At 46.0% G+C, this 17,279-nt stretch overlaps 1 protein-coding gene across 1 annotated transcript in view; it reads right to left on the bottom strand.

Annotated features, from left to right (window-relative positions):
- Positions 1-17,279, bottom strand: part of LOC126484661 (uncharacterized) — a 103,806-nt gene that overhangs the window by 72,662 nt on the left and 13,865 nt on the right. Inside the window, exon 2 of the mRNA XM_050108253.1 lies at positions 6,062-6,190. Within this exon, the coding sequence (XP_049964210.1) occupies positions 6,062-6,190 (129 nt within the window). The remainder of the gene's footprint in view (positions 1-6,061; positions 6,191-17,279) is intronic.

The raw sequence follows: 17,279 nt of genomic DNA, 5'->3' as shown, positions 1-17,279 counted from the left end.
CCGCCCACCTACAGTTGGCCTCGCCGGAACATGTACGATGTGGGCAATACATAATTAGCCAAGAAAATATTTGCAACTAGTTGTACCCTACCACAGTTTGCTGCGGCATGGTCTGCTTAAACGGAAAAGAAAGAATAGAGAAAGCACACGTTTCTTATATGTATGGGAAATGGATACACGTCCTAATCTCCTCCCCCCCCTTTCTCTGTCCATCTTCTCATGCCCCCCCCCTCTCTCCTTCTGTCCCCCTCTCTGTTCATTTCGTCCCATCCCTCTGTCCATCTCTTCTCCCCCCTCCTCCCACTGTCTCTGACCTTCAGCCTTGTTTATTACTATTGCGGATTCATATTCTATAATAATATTCTAATCGTAAATCAATGAGCCATAAATAAAACTTTCCTGTTTGCTAATAACGTTTCACTGTTATGTATATAACCTAGTATATAACCTAAACGTTTATTACAGTAACGTGCAGAAATTTGAAGTGATTAGGAAAGATATATTTTGAGATTTTTGGTAACAATGTTTTCCCTTTATATATATATATATATATATATATATATATATATATATATATATATAGAAAATATGCGTGTATTAAATGATTAGGTACATAAAATACACCTGTATTAGAATTCAACGTTGTGTCAAAATTTCAAAGCAATCGGTCAAGAACTTCTGGAGATCAACGATTTTGTACAAACTGGTATTTACATTTTTATAACATTACCCTTTTTACTACATACTGATTACATATATACCAGATGGCGTTCCCATAGGTAAGTAAAAACACATGAGTGTTCGAATGCTATGTTGTGTCAAAATTTGAAAGCAATCCGTGAAGAGCTTTTGGAGCTTTGAGATTTTGAGGAAATGAACATCAACGTTTGTAAAAGTTTCTAATCGCAAATCTCCATAAGTTTATGAGCAAATGCTTTGGAATTTTGATACAACGGTTACATTGGAATACCCATGTGTTTTATATACATATTTTTTATTATATGTAATGAACAATTTTTTATAAATTTAATAATAAGTAAATAAATGTAATAATTTTGTAACAACGTTTCCCTATTATTACATTTATTTCCTTACTATTAAATTTATTGTATATTACATATATATTGTGTTTTATATACCTATTTTTTGATATATGTAATATACAATTTTTTTATGAACTTAATAATAGGGAAACACTGTGACAAACATTTAATAATAGGGAAACAAAGAAATACTTACCTAAAAAAACGCCTGTTTTAGAATGTAACATTTTGTCTAAATTTGAAAGCAATCCATCAAGAACTTTCACAGATTAACAATTCTGACCAAAGGAAAAATTTACTTTTTATTTATATTGATAAGATTGACGCAGGATATACCCTTGTTAATGAATGTCACACAAGATGCCGGAAATGGACAACGCTCACGTCAATGCAGAGCAGAGACACACATAGCAGCTATGCCTGAGGGATAGCAGCAATAACATTTCAGTATTCTGCTTTAACTCTTCCAGTGTATGGGCATTATGTGAGTCCACTTGACCTTCAATTTTCCCCATACATAAAAACCACAAGGTGAGAGACCAGGCGATCGAGGTGGCCAGCAGATTTTGCTGCTTCTGATGATTGTCCTCTTTTCACAGAACACCTCATGCGCTCTTGACTAGGTTATCGAGTCAGTGCGTACTGTTGCTCAGTCTCGCTGAAAATGCCCATATAGCCTTTCTTTCGTATAACCATCTTTTGTTTTGGATGGAGAATGGGACAACAGCTGCTCAGTATACGAGAATTAATGCTAATCAGTAAGTCCAGAAACTGTTTAATTCATATGTGGATTAACTCACAGAAGATGAACGACTATACATGAGAATTAATGGTAACATCTTCAGCCGCGTGTTTCAATCTCCTCGTTCAAATGTGACTGGTTTCGATGACACGCTGCACTGTCATCAGGCACCTCTACTGGCAAAAACTGGACCTACAACCAACTTCCCATATTGTCATAGCAGGGGATAACAATCAAACTCAGAGTCCACTACATCTGCTGGTGTATGAAGTGCCCGCTGCATAATCAAAAAACGTAGTTGATTTTTATCACCTGTTATGCCAGTAAAATTGATGAACAACCAACTTTTGGTACTCCACTCACTCACCTTTTTCCGTATTGTTATTTCATACCTCTCGCTCCATATGGACGGGGCAGGGGGGCTGTCAGCAGTTCGATACTCCGCTCTTCCGCCAAGAACATTCTTACAAATTGAGAGACAAAAGAATATCATGAATTTTCGTTTTAAATTAAGGATCTTAACGGTAGACAGCTACAAGGACAAACAATACGTACAATTTAAAAACACAATTGCAATGTGGTGATATTCTTCTGTGAAAAAAAAAAAACACTGGAACACTGCGCTTTCACTTAAAATCTGAAGGACCTGGACTGGATAGGAAATGTAGTGGCAGGAGAGAATATGTTCCACAGGATTGAGGGATGTGCATAAAGAGGTAGGGGCTGTTAGGTAAGGAAACTGTGGTATGATAGGTAGGAGGTGAGGCAGATAGTGGGAATACAGTCAGTGGGAAAGGCATAGTGTGAGGAGTAGTGTGGTGTATGGGGAGAGTAGTGCTTACAAGAGCAAAGTGACAGGGATGGATAGAGAGGGAAAAGGAGTAGGAGGTTCTAAAGTGGGGTGGGAGAGGTAGGGAAGAGTTAAAGTTGGTAAGAGGGATAAATATTGGGGCGGATCTCATTGTCTGGGAGATGGAGCTGGTTGAAGTAGAGTTGAGATGGGATATGGAGTGTGTGGAGGTGGAGGGATGTGGTTGTGAAGGCGCAGCAACATACTAGGGTTGGTGGTCAGAGGGGAGAATAGGGTTATTGGAATCTAGTTTGCGGATTGTATAGGAGATGTGGAGGTGTTCGATGTGGTTGAGGAGGGGTGGAAATTTGATAAGGTGATAGATAAACCATGTGGTGGACAGTTGACGGAAGAGGAAAATGAGGCAGAGTGCATAGTTTTTGACGATTTGGAGAGACTTATAGAACTTTGATGGGGTGGAGATCTATGCAACACTTGCATAGCATAGGATAGGTCAAGTCAGGGTTTTGTAGGTTTTGAGCGTACTGGAGGGGTGTAATCCCAAATTTGGCTGGTTAGTAGTTTTAGTCTAGTGTGGGTTTTCCGTTGGATGATTAATAAGTGAGGTTTCCACGTTAGTTGCCAGTTGAGCATTAGTCTAAGACATTTTAGTGCGTTAGTGGATAGGACTGTAGGACAGTCGTAAATGGTAAGATAGAACTCGTGCAGGGGAAGGTGTGGGCAGCTAGTCCTACAATTATTGCCTGAGTTTTGGAGGGACTGATTTTACAAGCCCTCGGTTACACCAGGAGATAAACTGATTGAGGTAGATTTGGAAGCACTGTTGGGATTTCTGGAGTGTAAGGCAGAGGGCGAGGAAAGCAGTGTCATCTACTCTCACTCAATCAGATGTAATAAAACAACGAAATATTCGGGACAGATCATGTGGAAGATACACATGCACAGACATTTGACAGCAACCGATTATTGGATCCAAATCACAGTTTCCAGCATTGCCTCCGATGGGCAGTTCTCCTGTTCATTAACTAGGGTCAGTTGTGAGTCAGGCTTATAAATATTTTCTGTGAGCGTTTTGTCTTGTCAACTCTGAAGTTGTTCTGTGGAAATGCTGACAGCACAGCACTGTTGGCGACAAACACCTGCCCTGCACTCTGCAGTGATGCGCTCTGCAGACTCACTTCTGTGAGGTAGCCCATGATGGAGGTGTCTGTGACACTTCTGCACTCTCATCAAAGTGTGGTAGTTCAAACAGAGGTATTCATGATGCTGCTATTCACTCATCTCTATGTGGTAGCCCACGACAGACATGTCTGTGACACTTCTGCGCACTTACCTACGTAAGGTAACCCATGACAGAGGAGTCTGTGATACTTCAGTGCACTCACCTCCGTGAGGTAACCTGTGATGGGGGTGTCTCATGCGACTGTGCACTCACCTCTGTGAGGTAATCCGTGACGGGGGTGTCTGTGATGCTACTGTGCACTCTCCTCCATGAGGTAGCCCATGATGGAGGTGTCTGTGACGCTTCTGTGCAGTCGTGAGGTAACCCATGATGCAGATGTCAGTGATGCTTCTGTGCACTTACCTCCATGAGGTAATTCGTGACGGATGTGTGTGTGATGCTTCTGTGCACTCACCTCCGTGAGGTAATCCGTGACGGGGGTGTCTAGCATCACGGACACCCCCGTCACGGATTATCTCACGGAAGTAACACTTCTGCGCTCTCACCAAAATGTGGTAGACCATCAAAGACGTATTCATGATACTGCTGTGCCCTCACCTCCATGTGATAGCGAGTGACAGAAACGTCTGTGATGTTTCTGTGCACTCACCTCCGTGAGGTAAGCCATTACGGAGGTGTCTGAGACGTTGCTGTGCACTCACCTCTTCGAGGTATCCCACGACGGAGGTATCCGTGACGCTGCTATCCACGCAGTAGCCTATGACAGAGGTGTCTGCGAAGCTCCTGTGCACTCACCTCTGTGAGGTAGCCCATGACGGAGGGATACGTGACGCTGCAATCCACGTAGTAGCCTATGACAGAGGTGTCTGCAAAGCTCCTGTGCACTCACCTCTGTGAGGTAGCCCAAGACGGAGGTGTCCGTGACGCTGCTATCCACGTAGTAGCCTATGACAGAGGTGTCTGCGAAGCTCCTGTGCACTCACCTCTGTGAGGTAGCCGATGACGGAGGTGTCCGTGACGCTGCTATCCACGTAGTAGCCTATGACAGAGGTGTCTGCGAAGCTCCTGTGCACTCACCTCTGTGAGGTAGCCCATGACGGAGGTGTCCGTGACGCTGCTATCCACGTAGTAGCCTACGACAGGGGTGTACGAAGCTCCTGTGCACTCACCTCTGTGAGGTAGCCCATGATGGAGGTGTCTGTGACACTTCTGTACTCTCATCAAAATGTGGTAGTTCAAACAGAGGTATTCATGATGCTTCTATTCACTCATCTCTATGTGGTAGCCCACGACAGTCATGTCTGTGACTCTTCTACGCACTTACCAACGTAAGGTAACCCATGACAGAGGAGTCTGTGATACTTCAGTGCACTCACCTCCGTGAGGTAACCTGTGATGGGGGTGTCTGTGATGCTACTGTGCACTCTCCTCCATGAGGTAGCCCATGATGGAGGTGTCTGTGACCCTTCTGTGCAGTCGTGAGGTAACCCATGATGCAGATGTCTGCACTTACCTCCATGAGGTAACTCGTGACGGATGTGTGCGTGACGCTTCTGTGCACTCACCTCCGTGAGGTAATCCATGACGGGGGTGTCTAGCATCACAGACACCCCCGTCACGGATTATCTCACGGAAGTAACACTTCTGCGCTCTCACCAAAATGTGGTAGACCATCGAAGACGTATTCATGATACTGCTGTGCCCTCACCTCCATGTGGTAGCGAGAGACAGAAACGTCTGTGATGTTTCTGTGCACTCACCTTCGTGAGGTAAGCCATTACGGAGGTGTCTGAGACGTTGCTGTGCACTCACCTCTTTGAGGTAGCACATGACGGAGGGATCCGTGACGCTGCTATCCACGTAGTAGCCTATGACAGAGGTGTCTGCGAAGCTCCTGTACACTCACCTCTGTGAGGTAGCCCATGACGGAGGTGTCCGTGACGCTGCTATCCACGTAGTAGCCTATGAAAGAGGTGTCTGCGAAGCTCCTGTGCACTCACCTCTGTGAGGTAGCCCATGACGGAGGTGTCGGTGACGCTGCTATCCACGTAGTAGCCTATGACAGAGGTGTCTGCGAAGCTCCTGTGCACTCACCTCTGTGAGGTAGCCCATGGCGGAGGTGTCCGTGACGCTGCTATCCACGTAGTAGCCTATGACAGAGGTGTCTGCGAAGCTCCTGTACACTCACCTCTGTGAGGTAGCCCATGACGGAGGTGTCTGTGACGCTGCTATCCACGTAGTAGCCTATGACAGAGGTGTCTGCGAAGCACCTGTGCACTCACCTCTGTGAGGTAGCCCATGACGGAGGTGTCGGTGACGCTGCGCTTGGTGGCCCTCGCCTCCGCCTCCTCCGCCGGCAGCGCCACCAGCAGACACGCCGCCGTCGTCGCCGCCCACCGCCAGACGCACACCTGTCCAACACAGCGAGGTGACGCGGACTTCCATAGCTGAAACTCAAGGCACATGTACTTCATAGGATACAAGTGTTACCAGGACCGGTTCGAGGAGATTTCTCCACACCAACCACATATCACACGGCACCCGTTGTCGCATGTCGAGAGTAGGTTCTGCCTGGGATTGACAGAGTCGTACGCAAGGTTTGTACGGTTTAAAAATGGCCGGACAGAAGTTAAAGATGACCCTCGTTCAGGACGCCCTTCGACATCTACCGACGACGCTCACGTCTGGAACGTCAAAGAAACTGTACGTGCCAATCGAAAACTAACTGTCTGAGAGATTGCAGATGAATGTAACATTTCAGTCGCATCATGTCATAAAATACTAACACAGGATCTTTGAATGCATCGTGCTGCCGCCAAAGTTCGTCCCACGACTCGTGAGTCAAGACCAGAAAGACCACCGTCTCGCTATCTGTGAAGAGCTTTTGGATCGCGTAAATGAGAACTAGATGTTCCTCGAAGAAATCATAACTGTCGATGAGACGTGGATCTACGGTAATGATGTTGAGACCAAGGTTCAAACTTCACAATGGGTTGGGAAAGGTTCTAAAAAGAATGGCTCTGAGCACTATGGGACTTAACATCTTAGGTCATCAGTCCCCTAGAACTTAGAACTACTCAAACCTAATTAACTTAAGGACATTACACACATCCATGCCCAAGGCAGGATTCGAACCCGCGACCGTAGCAGTCCCGCGGTTCCGGACTGAAGCGCCTAGAACCGCACGGCCACCGCGGCCGGCAAAGGTTCTCAAAGACAGAAAAAAGCTCGTCAGGTCAGGTCAAAAGTCAAAGCCATCCTGATAGTTTTCTTTGACTTTCAAGGATTGCTTCATCATGAATTAGTGCCACAGGGACAAACACTAAGGAAACGGTCCGAAATGTGGTGAGACAATTCATGCCTCTTGCATCTCGATAACGCACCTGCCCATTCATCCCTGTTGGTGTGTCATTGTTGCACAAAAAAACGAAAACACTGTGCAGCCTCAGCCTCCGTACTCTCCAGACCTTGCCCCTGAGGACTTTTTATTATTTTCATAGTTGAAAACCCCATTGAAAGGACGAAGATTTGCAACGATAGACCAGAGCGATCCAGCAAGAGGCGTACCAAGACTACTTCTGGAATTGGAAACGGCATTCGGAGCTGTGTATCAATTGTGGAGGAGCGGATTTCGAAGACCATCCACAATAAGTAACAGATAAGTGTAGAAAAATTTTGTAGACAAAGTTCCGGAATTTTTTGAACAGATCTGGTAGTCCACGATCAGCTAACAAACTAATTACGAACAATCTACTAGATGAATACCAATCAGTTTTTCGTAAACATTGCTGCACAACATCTGCCTTCAGATGACCTCAACTTGCATTGGATGCACAGGAAGCTGCTGTTTTTTAGATTTCAGCGAAGCCTTTGACACTGACGACGTCGACATTTTACTTGCCAAACTTAACAGCCTAAATTCCTCGCAAAGTGCAGTACAATTATTTAGGTTCATCAGTGCAATGGCAGAACAATTAATTTCATGAATGGAATACGTCTAGAACCAGAGTTACGGGCCGTGAAAAGTAATATGCACAAGTACCGTAATAAAAAAAAGGTTGGCAAATTGCTACGCAGGAAATAAACGAGATGAAGTTTCAAAAAAGCTTAGACGTCTTAAGAACCTAAGTAGGATAAAATTATGGTTCATTACTGCAGATCAGGGATCTCATCTCGTTAGGAATGCGTCGTCTGACACCATAAAGTCACAGTGGAGGCAGGGAGTATTAGGTGTCCCTCAGGGTTCGGTATTATTGCCACTCTCTTCTCATTGTATGTCAACGATGTGCTATCAGTTTTGTCGTATTGCTAATACCATATGTACTGTGATTACATCCATTTGTATCTAGGTGCAAAACCAATAAACCTGAAGATAACTACAGAGAATCTCAGTACTGGACAGTGTGCACTATAAAAATGGGTACAGGGCATAGGGTTAAAACTCAACCCATCCAAAATCCATGCGGTACTGGTTGATCATTGTAGGCTCGTTGTTGTTGTGGTCTTCAGTCCGAAGACTGGTCTGATGCAGCTCTTCGCACTACTCTATCGTGTGCAAGCCTCTTCATCTCTGAATAACTACTACAGTCTACATTGCTCTGAATTCAATTACTGTGTTAATCTCTTGGTGTCTCCCTACGATTTTTAACCCCCCCCCCCTCACACACACACACACTTCCCTCCAATATTAAACTTATGCTCCCTTCATGTGTCAGAATGTGTCCGATCTAACGTTCCCTTCCTTTAGTCAAGTTTTACCACATATTTCTTGTCTTCCCAATTCCATTCAGTACTTCCTCATTAGTTACATGATCTACTGATCAAAATTTTAGCATTCTTCTGTTGCACCACATTTCGAAAGCTCCCATTCTTTTTTTGGATAAACTGTTTATCGTCAATGTTTCACGTCCATACATGGCTACAGTCCACAGAAATGCCTTCACAAAAGGTTTCCCATCACCTAAATCTATCCTCAATGTCAGGAAATTTCTCTTCCTCAGAAACGCTTTTCTTGCCATTACCAAGTCGGCATTTTATATCCTGTCTACTTTGGCCATCATCAGTTAATTTACTGCCCAAATAGCAAAACTTGTCCACTACTTTAAGTGTCTCATTCCCTAATCTGATTCCCTCAGCATCATTACATTGCATTACCTTCGTTTTGCTTTTGTTGAGGTTCATCTTATACCCTCCTTTCAAGACACTGCTCATTCTGTCCAACTGCTCTTCTAAGTCCTTTGCTGTCTCCGACAGAATTACAGTGTCATCGGTAAAACTCAAAGTTTTTATTTCTGCTCCCTGGACTTTAATTTCTACTCCAAATTTTTCTTTGGTTTCCATTACTGCTGAATAACATCAGGGATAGGCTACAGCCCTGTCTCACACTCTTCTCAACCAGCTTCCTTTTCATGCCCTTCGACGCATATAACTGCCTTCTGGTTTCTGTACAAGTTGTAAATAGCCTTTCGCTCCCTGTATTCTAACCTTGCTACCTTCAGCATTTCAGAAAAATTGTTCTAGTCAACATTGTGAAAAGCTTCCTCTAAGTCTACAAATGATACAGACCGAGGTTTGCTTTTCCTTAACCCATCTTCTAAGATGAGTCGAAGGGTCATTATTGCCTCGCGTGTTCCTACATTTCTTCGGAATCCAAACCGTTCTCCCTCAAGGTCAGCTTTTTGGAGTTTTTCCGTTCTTCTGCAAAGAATTCGTATTAGTATTTTTATGACTTACTAAATTGATAGTTCGGTAATATTCACACCTCTAGCACCTGCTTCCTTTGGAATTAGAACTATTAGATTCTTCTTGAAGTCTGAGGGTTTTCTCATACAGCTTGCACACAAGATGGAAGGGTTATGTCACATTTGGTTCTCGGCAGGCTATCAATAGTTCTGACGGAATGTCCCCTATTTCCGGGGCCTTGTTTCTACTTAGATCTTTCAGGGGTCAAATTCTTCTCGCAGTAACACATCTCCCATCTCATCTTCATCTACGTCCTATTTCTGTCATATTGCGTTCAAGATCTCCCTCGTACAGACACACTGTATATTCATTTCATCTTTCAGCTTTTCCTTCTTTGTTTGGGATCATTAGCCCGAAATATCGGGAATCCCTACGTATATCTGCGCCAACAATGAATCGATGCGCCAACAATGAATCGATGCAATATAGGCGAATACAAAATGGTGTTATGTAGTTGGTTGTGGCAGACACGCGAAGCAGCGGCGCCAAGCCCAGTTTAAGTATCAGGGCTCTTCTCCTGCCGCACGGACTGTGGCCTTGTGAGGTCCAATTAGGCAGCCAGCCGGCACCAGTGGCGACTTGAACCTCGTGACCTGTCGCGCCGCACGTGACCACGGGCCGGACTCGCGGCCTTCGCTGCCATTCACGTAAATGGCGCACGCAGCGGCCAATGAGCCCATCTGCCGGCATACCGAGGCCGTGACGCATCTGTGTGGCACAGGACAGCTCCACACAACACGTACCGGCGACCCGAGTAAACAACTGGACCCCAAGGCAACACAGTTTGGGACCTGGAGTATTCGATAAGTAAGGGTCGTTTGCTTACGCAGAGTGACATAAAGTCTCCATACTTTTCTCCGATATTATAGCTTATTCTCATTTTATTGCATGTGATATAACTAGAGTCGCGCTCTGCCAAAGCTACTGTACCATAGTTTTGGTACAGTACACAAATGAAGTAGTAAATGGTACTGCTGGCGTTGATTGGCGACTCCATAGTGTCCTGTGCACTACGACCAGATAATGGGTATACTTTGAAGGAGAGACAGCATTGGTCGTATATTTTTGTTTATTATCGCAAAATCGATTTTCGGTCACTTAGTGACCATCTTCAGTGCTGTAATTATAACTTAAATTAGTAAGCACTGGTGTCAATAAGCTTACGGCGATCACATAGACATTATTGACACCAGTGCTTACTAATTTAAGTTATAATTACAGCACTGAAGATGGTCACTAAGTGACCGACAATCGATTTTGCGATAATAAACAAAAATATACGACCAATGCTGTCTCTCCTTCCAAGTATACTGTTGGCGTTGTTAGAGAAAGAAACGTAAGTGAATTTCTGAGAGAGAAACTGGGAGCCGACTACTTCTCGTTGTATTTTGTTTGTTCTGAACACGGTTGGAAGCTCACATAGTTCAGTTTTAGTCCATTGCGTATTTTATATCCTTACAAAATATAGCCGGCCGAAGTGGCCGTGCGGTTAAAGGCGCTGCAGTCTGGAACCGCAAGACCGCTACGGTCGCAGGTTCGAATCCTGCCTCGGGCATGGATGTTTGTGATGTCCTTAGGTTAGTTAGGTTTAACTAGTTCTAAGTTCTAGGGGACTAATGACCTCAGCAGTTGAGTCCCATAGTGCTCAGAGCCATTTGAACCATTTTGAACAAAATATAAATTGTATTTTATAAGTTGTAACAATAAGCTGATCGCTTCTGCTCTTTTACGTAAACAAAGCAATTACTTTTGGCGCAAGTACAGTTTACATGCTCAAACATTAAAATGTTTAATAAATATTGTTGTTACACTGGTGTCCAAAATTAAAGCAACGAGCGAAAATTTTACAAGATTCGTTTATTTTGCCACAAAACACTATAAACAGGTGACAGCAAAGTAGAAACAATGTAAAGAATGCAGAACGTAAACAACTACACAATATATACCGGTAGACAAAATATTCTTAATTTCTTACCAATTTAACGGATTTGTATACACATTCCGACAATTGGTTAATGTGCTCAGTATGGGGTGTGACCACCTTTGGCAGCAGTACAGATCTGACAACGATGGGGCATGCAGTGAATGATGTCGCCAACCTCAGATTGAGGCAATGACGCCCACTCTTCCTGCAGAGCTGCTCACAAGCCTTGGAGAGAGGTTGGTGGATGCTGACGTCTCCCTAGTGCATCCCTGACATGCTCTATAGGATTAAAATCGGGAGAGCGATCAGGCCGAGCCATGCATGCAATGTCTTCCAAGAAAACATCGACCACTCGTGAGGTCGAGCGTTATCGTTCTTCAGTACGAAGTCTGGGCCCACAGCACCTCGCAACAACCGCATATGAGGCCCCAAGATCTCGTCACGATACCTGACAGCAGTTAAACCTCACCGATTCACCCGTACAATTTCATGAAGTGGTGTTCGAGTAGCCAACATAATCCCTTACCACACCATTACGGATCCTTCTAGATATCGGTCTCTTTCCGCAATGTTTGGACCCGGAAATCGTGTTCCGCGTTCCCTCCAGATGCGAATTCGTCTCCAGACCAAATCAGGACTCTTCTGCGAAACGAACATTGGCCCACTGACCGACTGTCCAGGTGACTTGTTGACGACTCCACTCTAGACGTTCGCTTCTGTGAAGACGCGTAAGAGGTACACGCAGGTCTCCAACAATAAGGGCCATTCTGCTGAAGCCTTATGTGTACCTTTTGATACATCACTTCCAGTGGGTTCCGGGAGGTCAGATGCCATGCAAGTTTAAAAGAAAGTAAACTATTCTCTGATGAGCCAAAAAAACCGACCAACGCTCACGGCGAGAATGAATGCCACCTGCGTTGCCGGCACGTAACGCCGTAACATACACGTAGCAGGGACTTAAGTCATCACTAAATATTTTCCTTCACTGTTTACAACACTCTTGCAACGCTGGGGTAACTTTTCGATTCCGCGAATGTAGGAATCAGGTGGTTTTAAGGCGAAGACCTCGTCGAGCCATGGTCGGAGCGCGCGTTTTCATCCGCAAAGGAAGCTCCTTGAAGACTGTTCGATAGAGATCGAGAAAGGTGACAATCTGAGGACGCAGGATCAGGCGAATACGGTGGATGCGCAATGCCCTCCCAACCCAACTCCTGTGTAGTCCAACAGAATGCAGGGGAGCGTTATCATGGAGTAGCATCACTTCAGGCAGTCTTCCTGGTCGTTGTTTTTGGATTACGTCTCCAAGTATTCAGTTGACAGTAAATGTCAGCAGTGGCGGTTACAACTCGGGGAAGCTGTTCCACCAGATGCATAAAATTAGCTTTTGTGGATGCTCGCAGGTGTTTGTACGGGAACTGATGCTTTGTTTGGGCTCAACCATTCCTTTCTTTTCTTTGCGTTAGCATAAAGGCACCATTTCTCGTGACCAACAAAAATACACATAGGAATGGTCGGTGTTGTTCACGAGGCAATGATGACGAGCAAGCAGAGATGCACATACGACCACCCGCAAATTATTTTTTTTTGTTTTTTTTTTTTGTGGTTTTAGGGCGCACAACTACAATGGTCATTAGCGCCCAGACTACGTTAGGATTGCACCGCGAGGCACAAGTTTAAAACAGCAACTTAAAGAGAAAACACGATAAAAGACAGATTGGCAGGCATAGGATTAAAAAAACAGCATAATCAAATGTCCTTAGGTTTGTCAAGTTGATAAAACGAAGAACGCGAGCAGCTGCTCCTGGGTCATCCGCTAAAATGGCATCCAGATTACACGGCAGGCCAAGAACAAGACGCAGTGTAGTAAAATCCGGACAGGACGTTAAAATGTGGCGGACCGTCAGCAATTGCCCACATGGGCAGAACGGCGCCGGCGCCGGCGCAGCCGTCAGCAGATGGCGATGGCTGAACCGGCAGTGTCCAATTCGTAACCGGGCCAAAACGACTTCCTCCCGCCGAGAAGGGCGTGAGGAGGACGTCCAAGCCGCGGGAAGAGGTTTCAAGGCCCGAAGCTTGTTGTCCGTAAGTGCAGCCCAATCGGCATGCCACAAATGACCCTGCTACAATCTGATGAAGGGACACAACAAGAAGCTGTCCGAGGATGGAGGACCGCAGACTTGGCCACGGCATCTGCAGCTTCGTTTCCAGGCATACCGACATGTCCAGGAACCCACATAAAGCTAACCAGAGAACCGTCGTCCACCAGCTGCTTGAGAGAGCGTTGGATCCGGTGCACGAAGGGGTGAACCGGATACGGATCAAAGATGGTTCAAATGGCTCTGAGCACTATGGGACTTAACATCTATGGTCATCAGTCCCCTGATACGGATCACTGAGGCTCTGGATGGCGCTCAGGGAATCGGAGCAGATGACGTAAGCAGAATGTCGGTGGTGGCAAATGTAAAGAACAGCCTGGTAGAGGGCAAAGAGCTCAGCTGTGAAGACCGAACAATGGCCATGGAGCCGGTATTTGAAACTTTGTGCCCCGGGAGGAGGGGGGGGGGGGGTAGTGCATGCGGTATCCATACACCTGATTTCTGAATCTTCCCCATTGCATGCAAATGTCACACGATGATGTGGAATCATCACACTTCATCACATTTACCAGTTGTCGAATACACTGACTTGGATCATCGTGGATTAACGCGTTTAAGCGATCTTCATCAAACCTCGAAGGTCTTTCAGAACGTGAGAGTCACTTATGCCAAAACAATACTCCACAAATCGTGAACAGCATTTTCCTGCCGAGCTTTGTCCAATGTCGTCATCCCACTTCACGGAGGAAATATTTCTGGCTGCCTCGGCTGCTGTCATCCCTCTACTGAATTCAAACGGAAGAATATGTCAGAAATATTCTGGTTTCTCCGCTTGGCGCCCCATTTTCTATCGTCCGCTCTCTATTCTCACTGTTTCCACATGACAAAATGACAATATGTTTACTCAAACAGCAACAGTGGACTGCAAATAAAAATTGATAATCGATAAGTACACCCACAGCAAACGAAATATCACCATCCACAACAAAAACACTACAAACTCATCCACTAACCTAGTATCTAACCGAAGCGGAGACGAAACGGGACTCATTCGAGTTAGCTCTGTCGCTGAGGTTGTCGAGCTCGTTGCGGAGGCACCCAAGCTCGGAGTTCTGATTATCGCCTGCCGGCAAGTGTGTTTATCCGTCGTTTGCTGCAGTCGACCGCCCTTCTGCGATCAACTCCGCCATGTTAGTGGATAGCGAGATGGACATTACTATGCTATCCGACCGACTTCTAGTGTTAAAAGCCCGCAAAGGAAACAAAATCTCCTCCAGTTGTCTTCAAATTCGGCAGAGACCACGACGAACGATACCAAATTGTCAGGCAGCGACAGTTTTTCTCTTAGGCCAATGGGGAATGACGTCTATAAGGTTTCACTGAGACTGGCTCCAAACTCTAGGACTCCAGCTGCAGCTTTTGGAGAGTGATAGTTGCCATACTACACTTTTACGCCCAAGTAGGTGAAACTATTGAAGATCGTTTTTCGTGATTTGGTGAACAAATTCAACTTGGGACCACGTACAACACCTTGACGACCTCGGATTCGCATGTGGCTTGTACCCTGTCACCGTCCTCCCACCACTGAAGACGCACAAAGAGAAGCCACTGGTACTTATTGTGGAGAGTGCCTTGCCCCATCCCCATGGCATCTGGTGCGTGACACACATCACAGCGATTCCCGTGACGAAGGTGAACTTTTGCAACAGGATCTACAACTGTCACGTCGTTGGCCACGTTGTACTGCACTGTTCGATGCCACTGCGATGCCTAAAATGCACTGCCGAAGACGCCAGCTGTGACTGCTCTCGCAAAATGGAAAAGTCACCAACACACTGTGCACGCTGCGGCCAACAACACATCGCCAACCGTCGTGACCGCTCCCACTTCAAGCATATCACCATATGGAGATGAGATTCGAATTCTAAGGCCGAAAAATCGTTGATCCCTCAGCCAGGAGTGAGGTTTGTTCTCACTTTCTTCGCCTGGGCAGTGGAAAACAGCACCACCCTGTAAGACAACCCCAGCCACCGATGGGAAAGGGAAGCAACCTTACCACTGCAAGCGGTTCCAGGCAAAAATCTGAGATGACTCACCCTCAGCCAAGAACTCTTTTGAGGGTAGTGGTCAACAGACAATGCACCCATCAAAAATGGCTCTGAGCACTATGGGACTCAACTGCTGAGGTCATTAGTCCCCTAGAACTTAGAACTAGTTAAACCTAACTAACCTAAGGACATCACAAACATCCATGCCCGAGGCAGGATTCGAACCTGCGACCGTAGCGGTCTTGCGGTTCCAGACTGCAGCGCCCTTAACCGCACGGCCACTTCGGCCGGCAATGCACCCATCAGTACTGTTCTATCTATCTCAGGAATAAGAACGCCAAGACAACGTCACTGCAGTATCTCCACAAGATGAATTACCACACGTCATATCCATGTTCAAGACGCTTATCACTTTTGTGGAACAACTGCTACAGAGCAACTGCTATCAATGAGGCCATCTGGGTAACTGTCACATCACCGTCGGAAACCCACCGTGACCCGTAGTCTGGGAGACCTAACTATCTGTGTATGGAACACCAATAGCCTCCATACACGGGGTGGGGGTTTCAGCAGTTCTTGTGTGAAAAGGCCGCCGACGCGTGTCTGGCGAGCGAGACCGATCTGAAGACCAGAACGTGGATTCAGTCAATTACTTCTGTTACAACCAGCGGCGGAAATGCAGGCAACTTGCACAAGTCTCTCACCTACCGCCATATACAACTTCCTCTGCTCCAATCTATGGAGGTCACAGCTTACCATCAGTGACACATCTCTCCAGAGTATCACTTTCGTAGGGGTGTATAATTCACCAAAAGGCCTACTGGACCCAGCTGACGTGAAAGCCCTCCTCTCGCCTTCCCCCTACACCCCCACCAGCCAAGTCTTCGTTGGGGGAGACATTAACGCTAAGCATGGTGCATGGAACTCTCATATCACTAATGCCAATGACAGGCGATTGGTTCACACGTCCCACCAGCCCACAATATATCGACTAGCCACCAGTGAGCGATTCTTGATGTACCCCTTGAAAGTGGACTACCCTATATTATATCAGTGAGCACATGCACCACCATCATCTTAGACCACGAGCCCAACATTTTCGATCTCGACATCGATGGAAGATCACCACCACACCAGTCTGGACACCCTTCATATAAACTGGGAGCATTATTGGCCGCAATTAGATGGGGTACTGGCTTCAGCCTCTGCACCTGAAGGGGTTGGCAGCCACATGTATGTCATCACCAAGAACAGGCACTAGACGCTGTCATAGCTGCAACACCGACAGGAAATTACCCTAGGTAGCACATTGGACGCGGGTTCGAGAGTAAGGGGGGCTCAAAGCCTCGTCCTGCCATCCAAACTCAGGATTTCCGTGATTTCTCTAAATCGCTATAGGTATTTGCTGGATGGGTTCCTTTGAAAAGGGCACATCTGATTTCCTCCCCCATTCTTTGATAATCCTAACCTAATGACTGTGCTTTGAAAAGGACGTTAAGCTGATCTTCCTTCCTTTACAAAGACAGGCACCGACAGATCGTTGTCAGCGATTGCACTTGTACATAATGGCATCAATACTGAGAAAAATAGAGGATTCCGGGAGTGGCAGCAAATACGACACCAGGCAATCAAGCGCCTGCTTAAGCTGATGCGGCGTGAGGTTAAAGTCGCCATCGACCAACTACTATCT

This window comes from Schistocerca serialis, chromosome 6 (assembly GCF_023864345.2).
Source record: "Schistocerca serialis cubense isolate TAMUIC-IGC-003099 chromosome 6, iqSchSeri2.2, whole genome shotgun sequence".
Taxonomy (NCBI): Eukaryota; Metazoa; Arthropoda; class Insecta; order Orthoptera; family Acrididae; genus Schistocerca; species Schistocerca serialis.
Note: the sequence above shows the minus strand (reverse complement) of the source record. Positions and strands in the feature narration are given on the sequence as shown.